General features: G+C 41.5%; 1 protein-coding gene across 2 annotated transcripts; it reads left to right on the top strand.

Annotated features, from left to right (window-relative positions):
• The first annotated feature begins 8,509 nt into the window (after positions 1 to 8,509).
• On the top strand, positions 8,510 to 22,261 carry RAP2C (RAP2C, member of RAS oncogene family). 2 transcript variants are annotated; one of them, XM_008701649.2, is made up of 4 exons: positions 8,520 to 8,961; positions 9,083 to 9,243; positions 11,694 to 12,004; positions 19,771 to 22,261. In XM_008701649.2, exons 2-3 carry the CDS (start codon positions 9,169 to 9,171, stop codon positions 11,970 to 11,972), a joined length of 354 nt encoding a protein of 117 aa, XP_008699871.1. In that variant the 5' UTR covers positions 8,520 to 8,961; positions 9,083 to 9,168; the 3' UTR covers positions 11,973 to 12,004; positions 19,771 to 22,261. The 2 variants fall into 2 exon arrangements, with proteins under 2 accessions (XP_008699870.1, XP_008699871.1); XM_008701648.2 differs by having other exon boundaries at positions 8,510 to 9,243.
• The last annotated feature ends 1,342 nt before the right edge of the window (positions 22,262 to 23,603 follow it).

The raw sequence follows: 23,603 nt of genomic DNA, 5'->3' as shown, positions 1-23,603 counted from the left end.
GGTCAGAATATCACTTTCTGTAAGTTGTGAAGCTCTTGGGATAAATTCCCCTTGGAAGCTGAGTCAGATGAGAGTCTATAATGTTCTCATAACCATACTTCACAACTTTGGAAGAATCTTCAATTTCACGCTAAGCGTTTATACGAAATAGCTAAAATTTAAGCCGGCATGTAATTATTACAAATTACCATTTGTAAAGAAGAATAAATTAGTAAATGGAGGAGGGGAAGAATGACGTTTTTCCCTAGCTTTACCGTGATGTAATTGACATGTAACATTGTGTAAGCGTAAAGTGTACAATGTGATGATTTCATACACGTGTATTTTGTGAAATGATTACCACAATAAGGTTAGTTAATGTATCCTTCACCTCACAGTTACCTTATTTGTGTGTGCGTGCATGTGTGTGCGCACGTGTGTGTATGTGTGTGTGTGTGTTCATGTGTGTGCTGAGAACTTTTAAGACCTACTCTCTTAGCAACTGTCAAGGATACAATACGGTATTGTGAGCTATAGTCACTATGCTGTACATTACATCCCCAGAACTTACTCATCTTCTTTTTTTTTTAAAGATTTTTATTTATATACATGACAGAGAGACAGCCAGCGAGAGAGGGAACACAGCAGGGGGAGTGGGAGAGGAAGAAGCAGGCTCCCAGTGGAGGAGCCCGATGTGGGACTCGATCCCGGAACACCGGGATCACGCCCTGAGTTGAAGGCAGACGCTTAATGACTGCGTTACCCAGGCTCCCCCAGAACTTACTCATCTTCTAACTGGAAGTTTGGGCCCTCTGACCACCTCCACCCATTTCCCTCCACCTCCTACCCCTGCCAACCACCAATCTATTCTCTGTTTCTATGCGTTTGGGTTCTTCCTGTTTTTTCAGATTCCACATGTAAGTGAGACCTTACCATATTTGTTTTTCTCTGTCTGACTTATTTCACTTAGCATAATGTCCTCCAGTTTCGTCCATGTTGTCACAAATGGCAGGATTTCCTTTTTTGAATTGCTGAATGATATTTTATATACGTTCCCATGTCTTGGCTATTGTAAATAATGTGGCAGTGAGCACGGGAATGCAGATACGTCTTCAAGGTAGTGACTTAATTTCCTTTGGATGTAACCCCAGAAGTGGGATTGCTGAATCAACCGGTAGTTCTATTTTAAATTTTTTGAGGAACCTCCATGCCGGGTTCCACAGCGGCTGTGCCAGTTTCCATTCCCGCCAACAGTCCTCTAGGGTTTTCTCTCCACATCCCTGCCAACACCTGTCATCCCTTGTCTTTTTGATAATGGCCAAAGAATGACTTCCAATGGCCTGCAATCATTTTGAGAAAACAGGCATATTTGCATACACATCATTAAAAACAGTGTTTGAATGATTGTGGGGTAATAAATCAGGTAGGCAGGAGAAGCATTCAAAAGGATGACATTTGTGTTGGAAGTGCTGGAGCTGCGTCTGCTAGCTGTGTGATCTTAGGGAAGTTACTTACCTTCCCTGAACCTAGTTTCCTCGTCTCTCCACAAGGGATGATGATACCAGTACTTGCTGTGGGTTACTGTGAGGATTGAATATTCCACCAACTTCCTGACATCTAGCAAACGCCCAATAAATAATAACTGCTATTTGTATAACAGTATTAAAAACAATTAAGCTTACCCATTGCCTCCTCCCGTGGAGTTAAATACAGTTCCAGGGGCAAGAGAAGGAGGTTCCCTACGGTAAATGCTCCAAGGCATTTTGGAAGGGAATCATGACAATCTCAGCTTCAGTCACGGAAGCCTGTTCTCAGAGAGGGTAGGAAATCAGTAGGAACAGCCAGACTTGCTCAAGGTTACAGAAACAGGAGAATAAAGTCCAAATTCTTTAACATTGTCTTTACCACCCATCACTCCTTTATACTCCAGAGAAACAGAACCGCTTGCTGTGAAACAAAGTGACGAATATCCCGCGGGCTCTGGGGTCAGACTGCCCTGAGTCTGAACCCTTGCTCCGCCACTGATAAGCTGTGCCACTTTGTACAAGTTCCCTAACTGCGCTGAGCCTTACTCCCTTCGCTGTAAAATTGGGAATGATAATAAGAGCACTTAACTCTTAAGGCTATTGCAGGAATTAAATATAATGTTGTGTGTAGGGGCGCCTGGGTGGTTCAGTCGGATGGGCATCTGCCTTCAGCTCGGGTCCTGGTCCTGGGGTCCTGGGATCGAGTCCCTCATTGGGCTCCTTGCTCTGCAGGGAGTCGGCTTCTTCCTCTCCCTCTCTCCCCTGCTCGTGCTCTCTCTCTCTCTCACTCGCTCTCTCTCTCAAATAAAATCTTTTTTAAAAAATGATGTGTGTAAATCACAATGCGTATCATAGAGTCTGTCATCCATAAATCATTATCAATATACCATGGAATCCTCCCACTTGCCACTACATCAAATATGGCCCTGATATTTTAACTGGCCTGGTAGTTTCAAATGAATTGTCACAATCTGAGAAGCATGTCTTCCATGTCTTTAGCTTTCTAAAGTTCAAACCTGACCATAATCACCATTTATTAAACACTTAGCATATATGCCAGGCATTTTAGGTACTTTTTCCTGATCTTTGCAACACCTAAATAAGGCAGACGCTCTTTCCCCCTTTACACATGACAGAGGGAGGCTCGGAGAAGGTTAAGAAACTTTCCCCAGGTCATACAAGCTGCGTGGTCAATATTTGAACCTGGGCCTGGGTGCCGGATCCCCTACTTTTGCTCAGTGCCGTACTGCCCGACCTTTGTAAAATCACCTTCTGTGACTTCCCACAGCCTTCAGGGGAAAGGTCAAACCTCTCAACTTACTATACAAGGCTTTTCTTTATCTGGCTCTAGCCCCTACTGACCCCTCTGACCTCCTCACCCATAGCCCAATCGCCTCCTCAAAAAAAAACCTTCCCTGACGCCCTTCCTGGGTCTCCCAGAGCACCCTGGCCATATCTCTATCATGACACTTGTCACACCGTAGTGTAAATACTGATTTAATTGTATGTGTCCTTCAAAAGGCCATGAACTCCTTAAGGCACTGTGTCATATCCATCTTCCTATTCCCACTACCCGGCAAAGTGCTTGGCACAGAGTAGGAATTTAATCGATGTGCATTGAATGAGTGAATACATGAATGAGTGGATAAACTGATGAATATCAAGCAGGGAAGGCCCAAATATAAAGTCCCACCACTTTTTAGAATGGTGGTACTTCAGGTGGGATCCCTGGACCAGCAGCAGCGGCATCTGGGAACTTAGAAATGCAAATTATCGGCCCCTGCCCCAGAATCAGAAACCCCAGGAGTAGCCCCCCCCTCCTGTACGTTACCAACACCTCCCAGTTACCTTCAAATGCACATAAATTAAGAGTATGTTTACACAACGGATTTAAATTGCCCATAAACATGCATATATAAACAAGAAAAATATTATGGTTATTGTTAATACTGATTCCTTAAATTTATTTGGTTCTTAATAGATCACAAAATACTTTCCTAATGACTGTATTTGAAAGGAAAGACGAGATAAGGAGAATGATAAAGGAGTTCAGATCGGTGTGTTACATTCTAATTTAGTAGGCCCCTGAGCTCCTAGAGAGAGAACCTTCTCAGCTGTCCCATCCGGAAAATAAGAGTTATGTGCCTCTGTGCGAGCATTTGCCTGGCCAAGCTGGGGAAGTGGCTTCTGTGGTACCCCTTTCCATAAAATCCCATTGGTTGAATAAAGGATTCCAGGTGGGCAAGGTTGAGTGCGATTAAATCATAGTTGGGGTTGTAGGAAAGCCAAAGCTAGGGAAGAAGGCATACTCAGGCTATGACGGGTACCTGAGTATTTTTAATACTTTATGCAAGCATGAAGTTTCATTAGGCCAAATCATACCACCGTGTGCTTAGTTTAAAAAACTTTTTTTCTGCTCTCAGGGAAAAATATTGTGAAAGGAACTAAAATGTTATGGTTTTTTGCCAAGAACTTTTTTTTTTAATAATGAGAAAAAGATAATAAAGTTATAAAATTGGTTCTGTGTACCTGGGGAGACTGATACTCAGAACCAGCAGCTGGCGTAGCTGGAGGCAGGATCTGAAAAGGAAGACTGGCATCTCAGAGGCTAGAAGGAACTGGGAAGAACCCAGAACAATCTGTACGGAGGGGCTGACCTAAAGCATTGAAATAAGAGGAGATGCCCTGCCTTCCGTAGGCAAAGACCCAGGACACTACAGACTCAGGCTCTGCTATTCCAAAGCCAAGTTCAAGCCAAAGAGAGGGGAGTGCCTGGGGCACGGCTAGGACAGGGCTTGGGTTTCTTGCCAGGACCTGGAAGGTGAGAGGGCTCACTGGGAGGGTGGAAGGGAGGGAAAATGATCCAGAACTGTTCACGGCTCCAAGGACGGCAGCTGCAGGAGGTATAAACTGGAAAGGGAGGGATCACGGAAGTGAGCAACTTCTGCCAAGCTAATTGCATAAAACAGGACTATGTACCTGTAACTTACATATTCTGCGTGTAGTTTATACCCTAAGATTTCTTCACTATGGTAAAAATCAGCTGTGTCCTTAAAAATGATTGCCTGAGCAGTAGTTACCTTCCAGTGCAGGCTGATACAAAACAGCCTCCACTGGAAACAAAATTAAAACAGAATTTCTGAATCTCAAGGGCATCCTGTCCGGAGAAGTTACCCTCCCCCATACTCGAAGCTTGGGAGTGGAAAGTTATTATGTGAGCGGTTTACATTTATTAAGCAGCTAGTTTGGAAGCCTAAGTGCTTTGAATGGATTGTCTCATTTATTCTTCCAAGGAGCCTTAGGAGCTAGATACGGCTCTCACGTCCAACCTAACGAACCAGGGAATGAAGGTCTAGCTGGCAAAGGGCAATGTTAGGACTACCGGCTTCTGAAGCCCAAATTCCTTCTATCATGCTACCCTGCATTTGTTAGTCCTGAAAATACGCTACAGTGAGTAACAGTAGCTATAAAATACTAAACTTAGTAATACCTAGGGTGAGCTTACAACAAACCACATAGGGTCATAACTGTGTTGGTAGGAATGTGAACTGGTGTGATCTTTCTGAAGGACAGTTTAGCAATATTTACCAGAGAATTTTAAATGGAAGTACCCTTTTGTTTTAATGATTTCAATCACCAAAATATAGTAAGTGAAAAAAAGCAAGGTGCAGAATAGTGTGTATAGTAAGATGGCTTTTATAATAATTTTTAAAAGTACATGTAGAAGATGGATTGATAGATATGCTAGCATATAAATACCATTTTCCCCCTGAAACACAAGAAGCTTTTAACAATAAATATCTTTGGAACGAGTAACTCGGTTATTATTTTTGTGCCATTGGGAGATATTTGAGCTTTTAAAGTTTTGTTTTCCTCTCTCTGTTTGCTGATTTTTTAAAGTAACTCTTTATTAAGTCTTTTAAATAAAAACCAAATAACCAGCATTTACTGAGCAAGGTACATGAGCAATTACATGAGCAAGGGACTCAGGCATCTTACATACACTACATTGTATTCTCACAGGAAATGATCAGCTCCGTTTTACACGTGAGGAGTTCAGAGTCTCGGACAGGTGAAATCCGGTGCTTGAGGTGCCACAGCTCAGGATGTGGGCGAGCTGCCGGTTAAATGCCTGTCTGCCTCGGTTCAGAGCCCTTGGTGCTCAACTGCCTGGCTGTGCTCTTCTAATGGGTGTTTATACTCATTGCCTAATAAAAGTAAACTGGCGAACAACTGGAGTCTAATGAGATAATGTATGTGAAAATACTTTTCTAAGTATAGAGATGTTTGGGGAGGACAGAACAGGCAGCGGGAGTTTGACTTGGGCCCACCTGTCCACTGAGTCCCAGACAGTCAGGATATTGTTTTTTGAGGAAGTCATGATCAACACCTTTCTTCTCTTTCTCCTTTAAAAATATTATAAAATGACATTTATACCCCCTTTCCCCCCATGACACCTGATCATTGTTAAAAAAATTAAAATGTAGTGGAGAACTGAAAGTCCTTTCATAATACCTCTCACTGGTACTTGTTTCAGGTTGTAATGGCTATGTAACTATATTGCACACTTCCCACATATTTTACCTCGATGGGAGCAACTATATATTTGTTCAGTATCTGGCTTTCTTTCAACCTTATCACATATCCTGACCATCTTTTCATATCAGCACTTACAAATCTTTTCTCCTTTAAATAAATACCTGCACAATAGCCATTTTGCAAATGTACACACATGCACACGATTATTTTTTGAATTGTCCACTGAAAGACATTTATGCTACTTCCAATTGTTTGCTTTCCTAACTGCTGCTGCTGCAATGAAGCCCATTCCCAAGAAAGTTTAGAGGCAGCTTCAGATGGAGTGTGACATTTGTCAACTCTGTAGCTGATAAGAGTGACCCTTTAGGACTCTGTACTGAGGGTAGGAGCACGTTTCACTGTGTGCGGACACAAAGAACTCTGTCCAAAGCACTTTGGCCAGCACAATCAGAGATATGAGACTTGCCAACAAGTGGGAGAACCTCCAAAAGAAGAGCTCCCTATTCGTGATAGTTTAGTAATAGACCAGAGACTTGCTACTATTGTTCAACACTGATTGCTGGATCAGAAGAGGAATTTCCAGACTCCCGCTTCAAGCAGGGCTGGTGCAGGGCTGTGGATCCCCCCAGACAGTCTGGAGACAGCTAGACCGGGAGATGGGCAGCAGAGCTCCAAATCAGGCAACAGCATGTGTGGAAGGAGCAGGGACCTATGGGGAGACTCATAACTCATAGACCAACATCTTCCAGCAGAGGGCAGTGCCTCAGATATCAGGCGGGACTCCGGCCAGCTGGAGCCAGAGCTGGGCGACTTCGCTGAACAGATTGCAGCAACCCTGAGCCGAGGAGAAACTGAACGAAACTGTCCTTTGGATACTGTAAGTGACATTGGGGAATGCCCAGTGAAAGACACGGTGGGACTTCACACTACCGTGATTTGCCCGTTTTCTAATGTCTACCAATTTGGGTTTGGTAATAAATCTCTTTTTACACACCCTGGCTGTGAGGGCTTGCAACTAAGGCAATTTGGAACCAATTTAACTCGACTAGCCACAGAGTTTCTCAGGTTTCTGGGGGCATGCTTGAATCAAAAAGGGAGTGACATGCCTAAAATATAACCTAGCCTTCTGGCCCTGGGGCTCTGTGGATCTGACACAAAGTTTACAAATAGAAAGTTAGCAGAGGGAAAGATATGTAAGAAGTAACAATTTTATCTAAAAATAGAAACTCAGTGTTTAACACCAGTCTTTTGCTTTTGCATTTCAAGGACTATGAAGGATGACCGTTAAAACAAACTTTATCGTGGAAGAGCCAGCCATGCAAGTGCTGCGCATGCAGATAATGAAAGATTAAAAGCAGTTAGTCCCGTAGGCCTCAACAGTTTCCAATCGACTCTTCCCTGAGAATTGCTTACCTTTCCTGCTGTGTAGTGCTTAGAATCAAATAGGAGCAAAACTGAGTTACTGTAAGATAAAGTCTGTTTCTACTCCTGTTGTGTTTGAGCCCTGTGATAAGAAAGGAAGGAGTGACTTTGGCATTTGCTGGTGGAGTCCAGCAGATTTGCCAGATGATAGAAGTACTGTGTGTGTTTAATTATTTGTCAGGCACGGCTATGTAAGACACATCACAAACGAAATCAGCAACAGTGAAGTCAAAAGGTAGCTCGCACATGTTTCTTAGAGCAACATCAAGTGTTAGAAATACCAGCAAGGAGAGAGAAGTTTCTTGGCTGCTTTATTTTCCCGGTCCCTTCTAGCCCAGGGATGTCGGACGCTCTCCCGGAGGCCAGATCACTGCCTGCCTTCCCGCACCGGCCAGCCAGCGGCGGAGACGCCGAGGGGCTTCGGCCGGTTTGGCGTGGGACTGCCGGCAGCCCCGGCTGCGGGCAGGGAAGGGAAGGCCATCGCAGGTTCTCCGAGAGGCCCTCCGCCAAGGCCGCGGCCCCGACCCGAGACCGGCCCCTGCCGTCTCGCTCGGCAGGGCGCGGCCCCAGCGCCACCCGGCTCGCCCCGGAGAGGTGGGACTTTCCCCACCGGAAGTGATCCCGGCCAGTCTCGGGGAACTGGGGCACCTCAGCCAGTGTGTCAGGGAAACCCTTCCGGGTGTGTGTGGGGGGGGGTGGGGGTGGGTGAGAAAAAAGAGGTGGCTTCGCCCGGAGTGGCCGCCGCCGCCGGACGGCCCCCGCCCCTTTCCCCTCCGCGAGCAGCGGCGCTGGGGCGGCGGTGAGACGGAGCAGCCGGCCGTTGGCCATGGCCTTGGCGTGACGGAGCCTCCCGGGCGGCCGGGCGGGTGCGGACGGCGGGGTAAGCGGCGGCTCCGGCGGAGGCAGCCGGGTCCGGGCGGGAGCTGGCGGAGGGGTGGAGGGGGGCGGAGCGGGGAGCGGGCGGCGGCCGGTGGGCCGGCGGGTAACGCGCCCCCCCCCACAGGCCGGACGACGCCCGCGGGAGCCGTGGCCCAGAGACCCGCCCGGGCGGCAGTGACTGGAGCCGAGCCCACAGGCCTGGGCCGGCTCGGCGGCGCGAGCAGGAAGCGGGGTCCCTGGGCCCCTTTGTGTGAACGGCGGGGGAGGGGTGCCGGGCCGCCCCTAGCCGCGGGGGCCCCGGTGCTGCGGCCCCCACCGCTTCCCTCGGGGGCGCGGCGCGTCTCCCCACCCCGCCCCTCCGGGCTTGCCCTCCTCCCCACGCCCCCTGCCTGGGCTTCGGTTCCTATAGGAAGGGCATCACCATCTCATCCCCACCCACCCGACACTTGGCTCTTTCCCCTCCCCCTCCTTTAACTTCCTCTTCTTCCCCCGTTGGGCCCTCTGCCTCTCAGCACTCTCCTCCCCAGTTCGCAGATTTCCGCCCACCTTCCGCCTCCCCGAGCCGCCGCGGCTAGCGGGGTGTTCTTTTCCCTCCCTCTGGTAGGAGTTGCTGAAGGTGAGACTCATGAGGGAATACAAGGTAGTGGTGTTAGGGAGCGGAGGGGTTGGCAAATCTGCCCTTACTGTGCAGTTTGTCACCGGGACTTTCATTGAGAAATATGACCCCACCATTGAAGATTTCTACCGCAAAGAGATCGAAGTGGACTCTTCCCCCTCCGTGCTGGAAATTCTGGACACCGCAGGAACTGAGCAGTTTGCCTCCATGAGAGATCTCTACATCAAAAACGGCCAAGGTTTCATCCTGGTTTATAGCCTGGTTAATCAACAGTCTTTCCAGGTAACCAAACCGAGTCTTGTAATTTGTTAGAAGGGGGTGTGGTAATCCCACATTTACTTCTGGTGTGCTTGAACCGTGCGTTAATGACTATGTTTTGCTTCTGAAAGTTAGACACGGCGCATTTTTGAGGTTACTTCTGGCACGGAAAAGTATCGGGTTGTTTCTATAGAGAGTCTGCAGTAACAACCGTCAACAAATATTTTAAAGTTATTTTTGAGTCAAGGAAAAGTGAGAACGAAATAGGGCAGTCTGTGTATTTAGCCTGGAAGGGAACCTTCTGAAGTTGCTTGTTCGATTCAACAAGTATTGATTAATGTACTTACCAAAACAACATTTAACAGATAACCTCAGGTAAGTAGAGCACTTTGCAGAGAAAATTATTTTGAGCCGGTATCTGTAACTCCTGTGTCTGCTTTCCCCACCTCTTCCTCTGTGTTCTCTCACCCAAGTTTCTCAGCCAGATTCATAAATCTTAGTGTTACAAGATGAAGAACTCAAGACCTGCCTTCTAGGCATTTTTACTTAACTTTGGGGCGTGTGAAGGAAAGTTACTAATTGAAAAGACTAGTGCCTAGAATTAATTACCGACCGAAAGCTACAGTGACTCTCCTGCAGTTGATCCAAGTTGTTTCTGATAACACCGACTATATTTATACAGAATATGTGGATCAGGGAACACCAGACAAGTGCAAATTTCTAACCCTGGCTGGGTGGCCAAACTGGAGGTGGTCCAATTTCTTCCAAAAATCTGTCCTTCACTGGGAGACCAACTGAAGGTTTAACATTATTTTAAGAGGTGCAGTAAATGTTGCTATTTATTCCTTGAAAATAAATAACTTCATATTGACCCATTGTATTGACCTCCATTGATTTAGGAAATGGATAGTTTTTCTGCATTTGAAGGTATGCGCTTAATGTTGCTTGCTTAAGAGACATTAAGTGCTTTAGTGAATACAGTGTGCTAATTCCACTTTTCTTAGTATTTAAATTACAGTACTCTAGTGAAGTTTTCCAGTAACCACAAATAGCAACTTCAGGGTTTTTCTTTCTCTTAAAGATATATAGTAAGTATAGTGACCAAACTAAAGTACATTTTATGTGGGCTTGAATTCCAAAGCAATAATAGTATCATAAAAACATTTTTCCCCAGAAAGGTGCTGTTTGACAGGCATTTTCTTTCTAAAGGATCCTCGAGAGATTTGTTATTCTATTAGCTTACTCTCTTGAGGCTGGAAGTCTTTTGAGGGGATTTTCATATGATTTCCCTTGTATCTGCTTCTGTTATAGGCACAAATAGGGAGTGAAAAACTGCCATTATTTCAACAGAGACTTAAATTCTTTCAAGCCTAACTGTCATAAATTTGGCTTCTCATTTCAACTTGTGTTTCCATAAGGACACAGGGAAAAAGAGCTTAACCTAGAAGACCAAATGGATACATGACCAAACAAAATCATTGCAAACATCAAATAATTATGGTTTCATAAATTTTCACAGTCCTCTGTTTTTCCTTCATCCCACAAGTGACTATTCCATTCACTGTTAACTATTCAGATTAAACACGCTTGATAATTTAAGTCAAACCTCTCAAGTTACGAAACATTTAAAAATTGGAAACTCAGTATTAAATCTATAAAATTGCCTTAAAGCGACGCTTCCTCCCCTCCCCCAAAGTTGATGCTACCTGAGAATCACTAAGTCTCTTATCTTTTATCATTAATTGTCATTAGAAAAAATAATACACTGGGGAGAAAATACAAGTTGTAAAACCTAACTAGGCAACGGGAAGTACGACTGTCTTCCCACCCAGACGGCTGCTCAGTGCATTTGTCCCTCCCAGGAGCTACTCACTGTTAACATTAGTTTGTAGTGTATTTTAAGGTGTTTGATTTTACTGGGATGAGGGCCTACCATTAAATTTAAAATGCAACATTTAAGTATATAAATCTGTTTTGAACTGGTCTTCGAGGCATGACACGGTGTTTTTATTCCCACCTGAAACACTTTCTTTCAGGCACTCTTGCTAAATGGCTAGGACTGCGTAGATGCAGGAAGCCTGTGCTAGGATAACAGGTGTTTTCAGGAGTGCTGACAAGCTGGCAGGTTTAAGGAGATAGCTAAATATCCTTACGTACAAATGGATTCATCATAATTGGGAACTTACTTTTTAACTCAGTGCAGACTGGGGGAAAGAAGTATGAGTCCTAAGGTTCGGGTGCAGCCTACATTTTACATTCTTGACAGAAACCCAGCAGGTGGGATCTGTGGAAATGATCGAGTTCCTACTTGGGTGGAGAAAACGGAGAAAACATTTTCTCCGTTTGGGTGTATGGTATTACTTTGGATTCAGCTTTCTGTACTTTGAGGGATGACTTCTTGTGATGCTGTAATACTCCTGTTACGGTCATGCAAACAGCATAATTTTTTTTTCTCTTTGTGATTGTTTGAATAGGATATCAAGCCCATGAGAGATCAGATTGTCAGAGTGAAGAGATATGAAAAAGTCCCACTAATCCTAGTAGGAAATAAAGTGGATCTGGAACCAGAAAGAGAGGTTATGTCTTCAGAAGGCAGAGCTCTGGCTCAGGAATGGGGCTGCCCCTTCATGGAAACATCGGCAAAAAGTAAATCAATGGTGGATGAACTTTTTGCTGAGATCGTGAGGCAAATGAACTATTCATCCCTGCCCGAGAAGCAAGATCAGTGTTGTACAACTTGCGTTGTCCAGTAAAAAAGAACCTCAATCATGGCCATACCGAGCAGGTTAGTTGTTGATGGAACCTTATGAGTCTGAGACTGTTTTGGTTTTGATCGAGTATAACAAAAAGCTGGTTAATATTAGTACACGTTGTGGTACCTTCCGTTTCCTTGTTTGTTTTTAAAATAACGTTTCCCTTAGCACAAAATAGTCAGCATTCAATGAAGAAAATAAAAAAGAGATAAGCAAAATGAAGGTAAGAAATTGCCTGTATTCCTGTCACTAAGATTTGTTTTTTAAAAGTGAATTACTGTTCTCTTCTGCTTCATCGATAACATTCCTTTGGGGTGGGGTGAGTTAAAGGGTAATACACCTCCTCCCTGTTCCTGTGATTTCGCATCCAATAATAATTTCAGATGATGATTGGTTTCATGTTTTCTACACTTTTCTGTCCCGGGCTAGAGAGCTGCTATAATTGAAATCATCAATTTACTAATCACCCAAGTGCTTGATTGAACAGGATGATTATTTAATCAAGTTCATCTGTACTTTGCACTTGAGGGACTTAAGTGACCTCTGATAATAACAAATTACAGTGCCACAGCGTACCTTGACTTCATTATGAATATATGGCCCAAATGAGAATCTGGTAAAATCATCTGTGATGTGTTAGAAGAGACACACCCAAGCCCAGGCGACATTTATATTCAGTTTTAGTAAATATTAATAGAGTTCATAGGAACAATAACAAAACCTTCACACCTTTCATTGAGTTGAATGATAACTTCATAAAAGTTTTTTCAAATGGATGAGTTTTTTAAAAAGCAACTGAGCATCTTAAGTGGGATTCTTTTATTCATATCATGGTCTTTTAATCTAGATTATAATTGGGCAGATAGACTCAATTAGACAGTAACCCTTACATAACACACTAAAACAACCAATATCCTGGATGACTGCAAAACCACAGCAAATGGCAGGCTAGCCTGACAGTCTCAGGAATGGAATCGATTGTTTTGAGCCAAGACTGACCTCAAGTCCAGGAGGCAGTGTTGCAAATGGCAACAGGCATTTCAGATTGCAGTGATGATTCCTAATCAAAGGTCTGGCTTTATATGTGCTCCCTGGGGAAAAGACTAACAGTCCCTAATTTATCTTTTCAGACAAGATCTTCTGTCAGGGAGTGTCTGTCACCTTTGAAAATGAAGGATGACAACAGTGCTTTATTCAAATGCTTTCACACGTCAGCTTTTTAGCACACCAGAATATGATGAGAACACATTTCTTTTCTGATACCTGGCTACATCCGTTATGGCTTCCCTGTCGAGACCTCACGCCAGCGTATGTTTGGGTGATGGCGTCACACTTGCAGAGTGTAGGTTTTGGAAGCAGGAACTGGCGTATGTAGGTGATCCAGTCCCGTGTTTGTGTTTCCCTAATGTCTCTTCAGTTGTAAGCCAGCTTCAAGTTTGAACAAGTTCTGTGTGGTGATTGCATCTTTACCATTAACGTGCTCTTTCTCTGTCGGACACTTTTAACTGGGAAGTGACATAAATGTACATGTTTCAGTGTTGTCATCTTTATAAAAAAATTAACTAGCTCCCACAAAATGTTCCCAGTTTTCTTTCCATCATTAATGTAGACAGCTACAGGAAGTAAACTGAATAAAATCCAGATTGGCAAATGGATAGTTTCTATAGTGATTCTTAAATCTCTTACTCTGACTTCTCTCTACATCTGTTTCATCTTGCAGCCTGTGTGATCTAAATTACTTCTAATCCATTTGGTTATCTGTGGGAATGATTAAATAGAATTGCCTTATATCTCAAGCCAACTATGTTTATGTTTTTTGTTAATGTACTAAAAATCAGGAAATATTAATACCAATAATTGCTTATTTCTTTATGATAATAATAGGTCAAGTCACTTGTGTAGCTTTTTGTTTGGTTTTCATTGTTGTAAGCAGAATACACATTGGAGGTGTGAGCATTGAAATAAAATAAGCAGCCGGATGTGTGAAAATATTAAAGGAAATTTCCTGACCGAGATCTTTTAGAACAAAGCACACTACACTTTCTCTTTTCTGACATCACACAAGATGGAATTGATGTGTATGGGAATCTATAACCTGACACCTGTAAAAGCTCGTGGTTGTGCTTGCTTTTACTATTTATCTACAAAAATAGGTGATGGATTCTGAATCCAGTAGCTTGAGTCATGGAGCTCTGAAGTCTGTCAGTCCCAGATCTAGACTGAAGATCAAACTTTGACAAGTAAAGGTGATTTGAGAAATGCTTGTCCTTAATAACTTAGAAGAGTACCTTTGTCCAAGTGAGAAATGATAAAGATTCAGATAAGTCAGAAAAACTGTTGGGATTGTTGTTAACTGGTTGCTGTTAATCGAAAGGGGAGATTTTAATGCTCTAAGAAACAGTTCTGATAATTGCTCACATTTATTTCTTACCACCCTTCAATGTGGGTCACCCGTCTCTTGCCCAACACCTGTTTATCTGCATGGCTCCCAGGATCGTTTCCTCACCTTTCACCCTCCCACTGGCCGTAGTCTTAGTGTGAGTTTCCAAGCCCAGATTCTTTACGTGCTGTTTTTGCGGCCGGTTTCCTTACTGACCCAAGGAGCCTGCCATCGAGGGCTTCTTTACTGTGCAGCAGCAAGCAGTATAATAGAAACCCAGGTCAGTGTTGCAGGCCTGGTTTGCTTTTACTAACTACATCACAGCTCCTCTGTATGTTGGTGTAAATAATTGACAATTGGCTCTTTTGGTATTCTGTTGTGGAGAAGGATGGGTGTTTTGTTAACCATCTCATAATACTATAAAAGAAGTAAATCACAGTGCTGTGGGCATTCAGGGAAAGGAGAGACCACGTCCAGTTAGAGCAGACTTCTCAATAGTCCGGGCTCTTTGTTATGGGCATTGTAGGGTGTCAAGCAGCGGCCCTGGCCCCTATTTACTAGATAGATGCTGGCAGCAGTCTCCCCGCCCCCCTAGTTATGACAAACAAGAATATCTCCAGACATTGCCTAATGGCTCCTAGGGGGGCAAAATCACACCTGGCTAAGAACCAGTGACTTTGAGGAATTGGGGAACAGTAACATTTGGGTCAGGTCTTGAAGAATGGGTAGAATGTGAAGGGGTGGGGGAGGGGTAGAGGTGATTTCCAAACAGAGGGAATGCCGAAAAAGAGCAAACTAATATCCCTAAATTAGTAGTCTTGTTGGCTCCCTGAAAGGCAGGTGGGAAGTGCAGTAAAGTTATCTTTCAAATGTGACAGTTTGGTAAATACCCCTTTTGGCAAATAGAATCATTGAAAAGATGATTTCTCAAGGATTTCGGTATCTCAGCCCTGTACTGATGAAAGTTATTTAAAAAAAAAAAAAGAAAAGAAAAGAAAACCAGAGTAAAAAAGGTGTTCTTCACTACGGTTTGAAGGGCTCCTGCAGGATTGTACCCTGTTTTTCTCCGTGTATTACGGAACAGGTTCTCCCAGCGAGAGTAAGTGGTGCAGAAGAGTACCAAACACCAGCGATCAGACGGAAAGAACAAAGATCGTTATTTATGTCAGCCTCAGTTCATTATATATGTCAGCCTGAAGAAAAAGCGAGATTCTTGATTCAAGACCAGCACATCATTTCACGTGGCAGCAGAATGCCCGGGATGTTAACAAAGGCTCCTGAAAGGCTGAAACATCTCTGAATGTCATTTTAGTCTAGCTGGCCTTACCGTTTCTCAACACAGTGGAATTGATTAGCATTTTCAGGGGTTTTTTTTTTAAATAAATACGTGGAATCAGAATTGTTCCTAATCTTTTGTCCCCCTGCTTTTAATTAGATATGATGTGCTGAGGATTTAGCAACCGGAAAAGGGAAAATCATGAAAATTAAATCACATTGTGTACTTTAAAATGCTGGCATTTTCATATCCAAGTTAAATATTAATCCTATCAGTGAAACACTGGGGTGGAATTCTGTTGCAGAAGTTACAGCTTAGATACTTCCTTTTTTTTCTCCTGCCCTATTTTGCATATCACCTTGAGTGGGGAAAGTAGCTTATTTTAAATGTTCATTTGTCATCCAGTTCACTTGGTGAGCCATAATAGAGCCTGTGGCATGGAGGCCCTGGATGGAGTGGGAGTATGCTTTGGGGCTCCCATGAAGACGTACCGTAAAGATCTGCAGTGGACCCGGAGTACTGGAGGGTCTGCACCCCCCTAATTTTCCCCAGACCTTCACTTACACCCCCTCCCTCCCTTGCCAAAAGGTTCATGGTCTGGGACAGTTCAGAGTGAATAGGTGAATAGTTAGACCTGCTCTGGGTGTGGAGGTGTCTGTGATTAGAATGACTCTTGTGTATCTGTTCCCTCTTTAATTGCTTCCTTTTAACCTCAAGATTAGGCTTTTATTGCAGAATGAAATGCATATGAGCCATTCAGTTTTACTCCATTACCTCTCTGGCTTAGAATGAACCATCAGTAGAATTAACAAAAATTGCATCATAGAGTTGGAGAGTTGCCACCGAGGAAGTATTCTAGCCATACTACAGGAAAGATTCTCCTCGTGGGATTACTTCTCAGTGGAATTCGAAAATCCAGAAGATAATATCACTAAGAAAAACTTAAGTCCTGTCAGCTGTTGGAAAGACTTACCCTACCAAAAAACATACTCCCGAATTCTTTTGATTAGCCACAGTTTCAGGAACATGGGATTCAGAAAAAGCAATTTAGAGTCAAGGGGAGCAGTACCCTACCTGGTCTGATTCAAAGCTAGCAGCTGGAATCTGATCATTGGGCTCATACTCTCCTTATCAGTGGACATGGTTATACTACCTGATATCTCAGAATTGAATTCATTAATTTAAATTTACGGGATTTTAGGTGTAGGAAAGAAGAAAAACAGTAATCCCTTCCTTTCTACCCTGGGTTTACCATAAACTTTTAGGGTGCTTATTCTCCTTACAGCATGGTCCCCCTTTCATCCAAAGATTTGATGCCATAGTTTGAGTATTTAACTTGGATATGAAAATGCCAAGTAAAAAAAATGTGAAGGGAAATTCATTTTTTTAAAAAATTCCTTTGGTTAAATCTCCAGAATATCATATATCTACAACTGGAAAAAAATTAAAATTGATTATGTTTGCACATTTATTATTTGCTAAAAAGAATGCTAGTAAATGGCATTGTATTTAGAAATGGTGAATCCAGCTAAGCTAAGAAGACATTCATAAACTGCTAAGCGTTTCAGGAGCCTTTGTTAATATCCCGGGCATTCTTCTGCCACGTGAAATGATGTGCTAGCCTGGGATCAAGAATCCCCCTTTTCTTCATGCTGACAGAAATAATGATCTTTGTTCTTTCAGTTCTGTGTTTGGTACCCTCGGGTACCAACTTACCCCGCTTGGGAGACCCTATTTCATCATTTCCTGAGCAGAAGGTTTGGACTGTTTGGGTGTGGGTGTGTGGGTGTGTGTGTATACGCGCGTGCACATGTGTACTCTCCCTTAACAAAATCTAATTAGAAAAAAAGTGAAAAAGTGAAACCAGTTAAGCGAGAGTTTGAGCAGAAGCTTCCAGAGTTGAGATTTGTTGGGTGTCTTACTGGAGACTTGATTGTTCAGGACAAGGATCACTTGTGTTCTGTCTTACAAGCATCAAGTTATACTTGTGCAATCTGTCTGGATGTGCTATCCTGGGAGTTAAAAAGTATGAGTTTGATCAGCTGCCTTTAAAGCTTCTGGAATGTTTTTTAAATGAACGAGAGTTGTTAGTACACTGAAAATGTTGCTGTCAGAGTGTGGAACAGTAAGATGTATATTTTGCATTCTGTGAAATTCTCATCTTGAGAGACTGTCCTTTTTGCTTAATGCAACCTTTTGCTTTGGGATTTGTTACTCATGGAATCACAATTTATTACTCTTCTGAAAAAGAGCTGGTATTACAACTTTGTTTAATGGTACGCCTCCTCTTAATATTGTTGAGTCTGACCCAGGATTTATCTATGTCTCTTCATTTCACTGGAGCATTGTCATCCTGTGGAATGTGGACGGACCAAATGTTAAGCAGATTTTTAGAGGGTGGGAAATAATGCATCTGTCACCTTTTATTTAATGTAGATTATGGTTGATAAGCTGGCTTGTAGTCTTAGTGTGTATTTTGGCTAGAAACAAATAATAACTACTTCCTCAATTTGATCTCAGGGACTGCCTACACTAGTAAAACATCGCATGTTACAAGTCTTCACTATTTAAGAGACAGAAGCATATTTAAAAATCCCAAACTCTTTATTTTTTAAAATGTGGATTAAAATTTACGGCAATCTTACTAATACAAACCAATTGAGAAAAGTCTAATCTGAATTACCGAAAAGTCTTCACACTGAATTGCATATCTTTTGAAATACTATTGTGTTCAAATAGGTATAAAAACTCAAATGAGGCTAAAAAACATAAAGGCCCTCAGTGTGGATATCAGAGTCATAACTCTGGTCTTATAGAATTTATAACATAGTTGAGAAATGAAAAAAAAACCTGACATTTGCATACTTTGTAAGGTACTTTCACACATTACCTTATGTGATATTTACCACAACCCTTGAAGAAAGAATTTTTATCTTTATTTTAATGATGAGGAAACTGGACTTGCTCAAGCTTAAATAACCAGCGTCCTAGTTAAAAATTTGGCGTAAAAGTTTAATTTTAATTGGAAAAAAATTTGGTTTATAATAATTTCTAAGGAGGCAAATTCTTCTCCTATTTTTCCTAATGTGTTTAGGTGGCAGGATTTCAATAATGAGCAGAGAGACATTCTTTAAAAGTAATCATTTTTATGATATAGCTGCTAATAAAGAGTTCTTTCAGGCTCTTTGGACACAGTAGAAGTGTAGCTGTCAAATGAGATTAAAATTATGCATGTATAAATATTGGTAGAGCCTTTAAGATGATCTTAAATTGGTTTTGCTTGGCATTCTTTCGTAGTTGCTGTTCTGCTCTTTGTTGCTGGCTTCATTTAACAACTTTTCTTTCACGTTAAAAAACAAATGTAATTCCACTCCTCTAGAAGCTACGTAGTGGTCCAGCACAGTTAAAGGACTTTGTGTCTGAGTGATAGATTTTTTTCCCCTTGCTATTAATTAGAAGGGCAGAAGTCTGTCAACCACGAGAGGGTAGACTGCGAAACCCCGATCAGAGGAAGGTCCCTGGAGTTGGGAGGATGTCCAAAACAGGGCAGACCAGAATGAGGACCCTACCGCTGTCACCTAGCATCTAACTCAAGTTGGGGTACTTAGTAGGTGCTCAGTAGCTAGACCCTGATTGGATTACATTTTCTTATTTTAAATTTTCCCCGAAACCCTACATTTTGAAAAAGTTTGGCATACTGTCCAGTTTGCTCATAATGATGATGCATTTGATTCTAATGCCATTTCCCATTAAAAGTATGAAGAAAGCAGATTCAAAGTAGAAGTAATATCTGCCACTTTTGTACTGTAAAATCTTATAAACCGGTAAGAACATGTTTAATATTGTACAAAGTATGAAACAAGTATGAAGTATAATAATATATTTAAAAATAAACCAGAGTAGTTACATACACACAGTATATTCTATTCAGTGCGTCATTAGTGTTTCTAATTTTCAGTGACTCTTTTTGATCACCTAAAATTATTTTTTAATTTAAACTCATGGGGAACACAGTGAAATTCCACCTTAAGATAGTTATTCTGGTGCCGGTTCAGTGTGTATATAGAGCTGTTGTCGGGGTTCTCCTTTGAAACTGTAACCTGTATTTCTATCTTTTTACGACATTTTCATCTTAATTGCAGATAAAACTCAGAGGAAATTTGCACAGATGCTGCTTTGGAGAACTTTACAACCTGGGTTGCAGAACTGAGCCTTGGTAAACCTGTCTCTCTTACAGCATGTTGCCATACATCTAATTCAGTGCGTAAGGTCCTTGGCCTTCAAGACCCATGACCTTAACGGGAATGCTTAAGCACGTTTACCATACGTTTAAGATCTGTTCTTTATCAATCAGTCCTTTTGTAGCTTTCTAAGTTCTTATTGATGGCTAATATGCAAGAATTAATTTTTAATATTTTAATTGATTTCTTTAATCAGTTTCTCAACTTGTATTTATTAAATACTCAAACTCAGTATTACCTACTCAATGCCTTTTAAAAGAAAGTTATAATGGAGAAAAAAAATTGAGCCTTAAACAAATGGTTACTTCTGTATATTACCTCGCACCAGTGCTTCATTCTATTTGTAAAATCTTTCTCCTTTAAATGGTTGGTTAATACTTTGAGACTTTGTTTACGTGTGGCAGTGTTGTAAAAAGAAACTAAAGATCACGTTTTTACCCTGATGGATGGAATATCCCTTTTCTTCAAGTGCAGTTTGTGATGTGTTTTTGTAATTACATGTTCTGAAAGTTCCAATTGATATTTGAAATTGAAGGTAGAGCATTTAGCTGAAGAGTTAAGCGTTTGATTCCATTAGGTTTTCACATGTGTTAATCTCATTTACAGCATCGAATTGCAGCAGTAACATTTTCCTTTCTGTGAAGTTCTAAATTTAGTTATGACCTACTTAGCAATGCCTTTGAAAAGGGATATTGTATCCATGGTAAATTAATTGTATACCTAAACAGAGATCGCTCAGCTTTGCCTGTCAGGCTTGTAACCGACATCTAGTAGGCTTCTGCACGTGTAAAATTGAATTCAAATAAAATCATATATGCTTTCTAGTTCTTAATATTTGTCTTTCTGGATAATAGTTTAAAGCAATATTTGTTAAAATTTTCTTGCACTATCACAGTTGATTTTTAGTTACTTCTCAAGAAGCATGTTCGTAATAGAGGCAAAAATCTGTGTAACAGGAGAGGATAGCGCCAAGTCTCTGGGCTTTTTTTGTTTGTTTGTTTTTTGGATATTTTCCCCCCAGATGTGCTTCTAATAGCCATTGCCTTCCATGTTGTTTACCGAATCAGCACATTTTGTCTGAATACTTGAACATTTTAACAGTAACACAGGTATAGAAACAGAAAGGAAACTTGTAATCTTTTGGTTCAGTTTTAACATCTTGACAACAAGCGCTTTTTCTAGCAACAACTTTAAAATTTTGTAAGTTTGACAGTATTTTCTCGTTGGGTTTTTATTTGGTTTTAGTTGTGTGCTTTTAATTTGCAGAAGTTAGTAACTGCAGCTCACCTACTGCACCAAAGTTCTCGATTTTAGGAGCCCAGCTTTAGTCATTTGAACATGCTTCTAAATAAAACAAAACAAAAAACCAAAACTATACTTTTGATCTATAATAATAGCTCAATAACTTTGTCAAGGAAAGCTCTAATATATGCAGTGATGGTTTATGGAAGGGTGTGGCAATTTTAAATTTATACTGTGTGTGATGTTCAAATAAAGTGATATCTGCATTCATGTGATTTATTGGTCAGCTTGACCATTAATTATTACGTAGAAATTGATGAAACTTTGATTTCCTTTTTTAAAATCGTGTTGCATTTGATTCCTGATCAGATTCCCTCAAAGTGAACCCTTGATCTGAGATTGTGGATTTTATGGTAAGATTGTAAGGGTGGAGGCAGTGGAAAACATTGTTCCTTATTTATAAACCACTTGAAATGAATACCTAATTTAAGTTTGCACTTTAATACCGAACTTAAAAACCAAATACTCAGTACAGAGTAGGTTAAGTGATCATGGTTCATCTTTATTAGCTGTGTGAACTTCTAAAGGAATCAAATAATTCATGATGATTTAAAATTTTTCTGCAGATGATTTTTTTTATATGCAGTGTTTCTTTCCTATGGATAGTCCCCCACTCCCCCCCCCCGCCCCAGCATTGATCTCGGCAGCAAATTTAACTTGAATTCACTTAGGATCACAGGAATCAGGGGATAGTGATTTAAAGGTGGTTTCTCCAGCACATTTTAAGAAAAGGGACCAAAAGTTATTTTAGCTTCCTCAATAGATTGCATGTCAAGTTGCTTATTAGGATAATAAATTAATATTAAATGCAATATATGTCTCGTCTTTACTATGGCATCTGTTTAGGAGTTGTTCAAATCACTGCAGTAGGGCTCTGCAAATAAAATCATGTAACCTGTTAATGGATCTAATGTACTGTAACTTTATCAATGAAAGGTAAAAATCTCAAATAACAAGTACAAACATTGAACAATGACCTATAAAGATTTGTAAAAGTAAAATTTTTCCAATAGATTTCATTCTTGTCATTTTGTAAGATGACCCTGCAGTCCACCTGTTTGTAACTTTTTTAATAAAATAGACATCTGTATTACCGAGGTTGGTTTCTTGAATTTTTTGGTATATTACTAATTCCAGATTTGCTAACCAGTAAATCTCCCTCATAACTGACAGCCATCACTTTGATCAAAATCACTATGTTGTATTGTAGTACATACTGAAACAAATTATACAGTCACTTGTGTCCTTAGTCACCATTCTGGCATATGTGCGGGGGAGGAAGGACGAACCCATATCCTAAAATGTAGTAGTTGATCAATTGAATCACTTCCACATAAATGGGAAATTAGAACTAATGGGTGAAAAAGAATAATATATATGACTTGTCACATTTGGAGAGAGTGCTCCAACTACAAATCTGTTGGCTGGGCATGATCCATGTGTAGGAGATTTCAGACAGTATTAAGCAGTATAATTAAATTTTGAACTACCAAATGAATTAAGAACATTCAACACAATTGAGTTATCACTTTGTTTTATCCAGCGAAAGACTTTGCCAGTCCCTTTAATTCACTGCCTAACTCAATATTTTTAAGTTGTTGAACTGAGCAGATTTTTAACCGCCATGTTTTTTTAGACAGGTCTTTCTGTCAGAACATAATATGGACTGGATTTTTTTTTAATTTGTAAAGATGGGCAGGTTTATATGCCTGTGTCATAACAGACAGAAAAAGTATCTTACCGTTTATTATCATTGGTTATGGATCTGGACTCAGGCGCCACACACCTCACGTATGCTGTACTAGATGCGGCCCTTGAAGTCCAAAAACCTTTTCTACAATGAAGGCACTCACGATTTCAAGGCCCTCCCCTTTCTCTCCCCACTGAAGTAGTATCCCTTCTTCCGACAAAGGTCAACATTTTTAACCAAGTAAATAACAGAGATGATGAGAGGATGGGCTAGGGTAGGAGCTAAGGGGTTCTAGCCCCGTGAGCCAAATCGGTGCTGGATATCAATCAGTACAGCCAGGTCACTGCTACCTCTTAACCCTCCCTCCCCTCTTTGTGTTGTTCTTCGCACAGAGAGGATTCAACCGGTGTTCACATGCCTCCAGGATATAGCAGCTTGGGATCAAGATCCAAAGCTGTAAGACGTCTCATTGAGATTCAAAGCAGGGGCGGTTTTTCAGATAGGCTCCTGCTTGCCCTTGTATCTACCTATCTCATTTGAGCCAGACTGCTATCTGGTGTTTCGGATTTTATTGTCCCCATTTTGTTGTTGAGGAAACCAAGGCTCAGGAAAGTTGTGCCTTAAGATCATAAAGGCGAGGTCAAATGATTAAAATGTTGAGAAAGTTTCTTTGGGGCAAGTTTTAAATTTATCATTGGGTAGAGTCAAATGGGTGCTATTAAAATTCTAGAGCTCACGGAAA

Source organism: Ursus maritimus, assembly GCF_017311325.1.
Source record: "Ursus maritimus isolate PB19 chromosome X unlocalized genomic scaffold, ASM1731132v1 scaffold_X1, whole genome shotgun sequence".
In the NCBI taxonomy this organism is placed as follows: Eukaryota; Metazoa; Chordata; class Mammalia; order Carnivora; family Ursidae; genus Ursus; species Ursus maritimus.
This window is presented reverse-complemented; position numbering and strand designations above follow the sequence as displayed.

Bases quoted from the DNA above. Each gene is read 5' to 3' on its own strand.
- RAP2C (XM_008701648.2), top strand. From the start codon at position 8,971: ATGAGGGAATACAAGGTAGTGGTGTTAGGGAGCGGAGGGGTTGGCAAA. The intron at 9,244-11,693 runs GTAACCAAACCG...TTGTTTGAATAG, and splicing joins TTAATCAACAGTCTTTCCAG to GATATCAAGCCCATGAGAGA.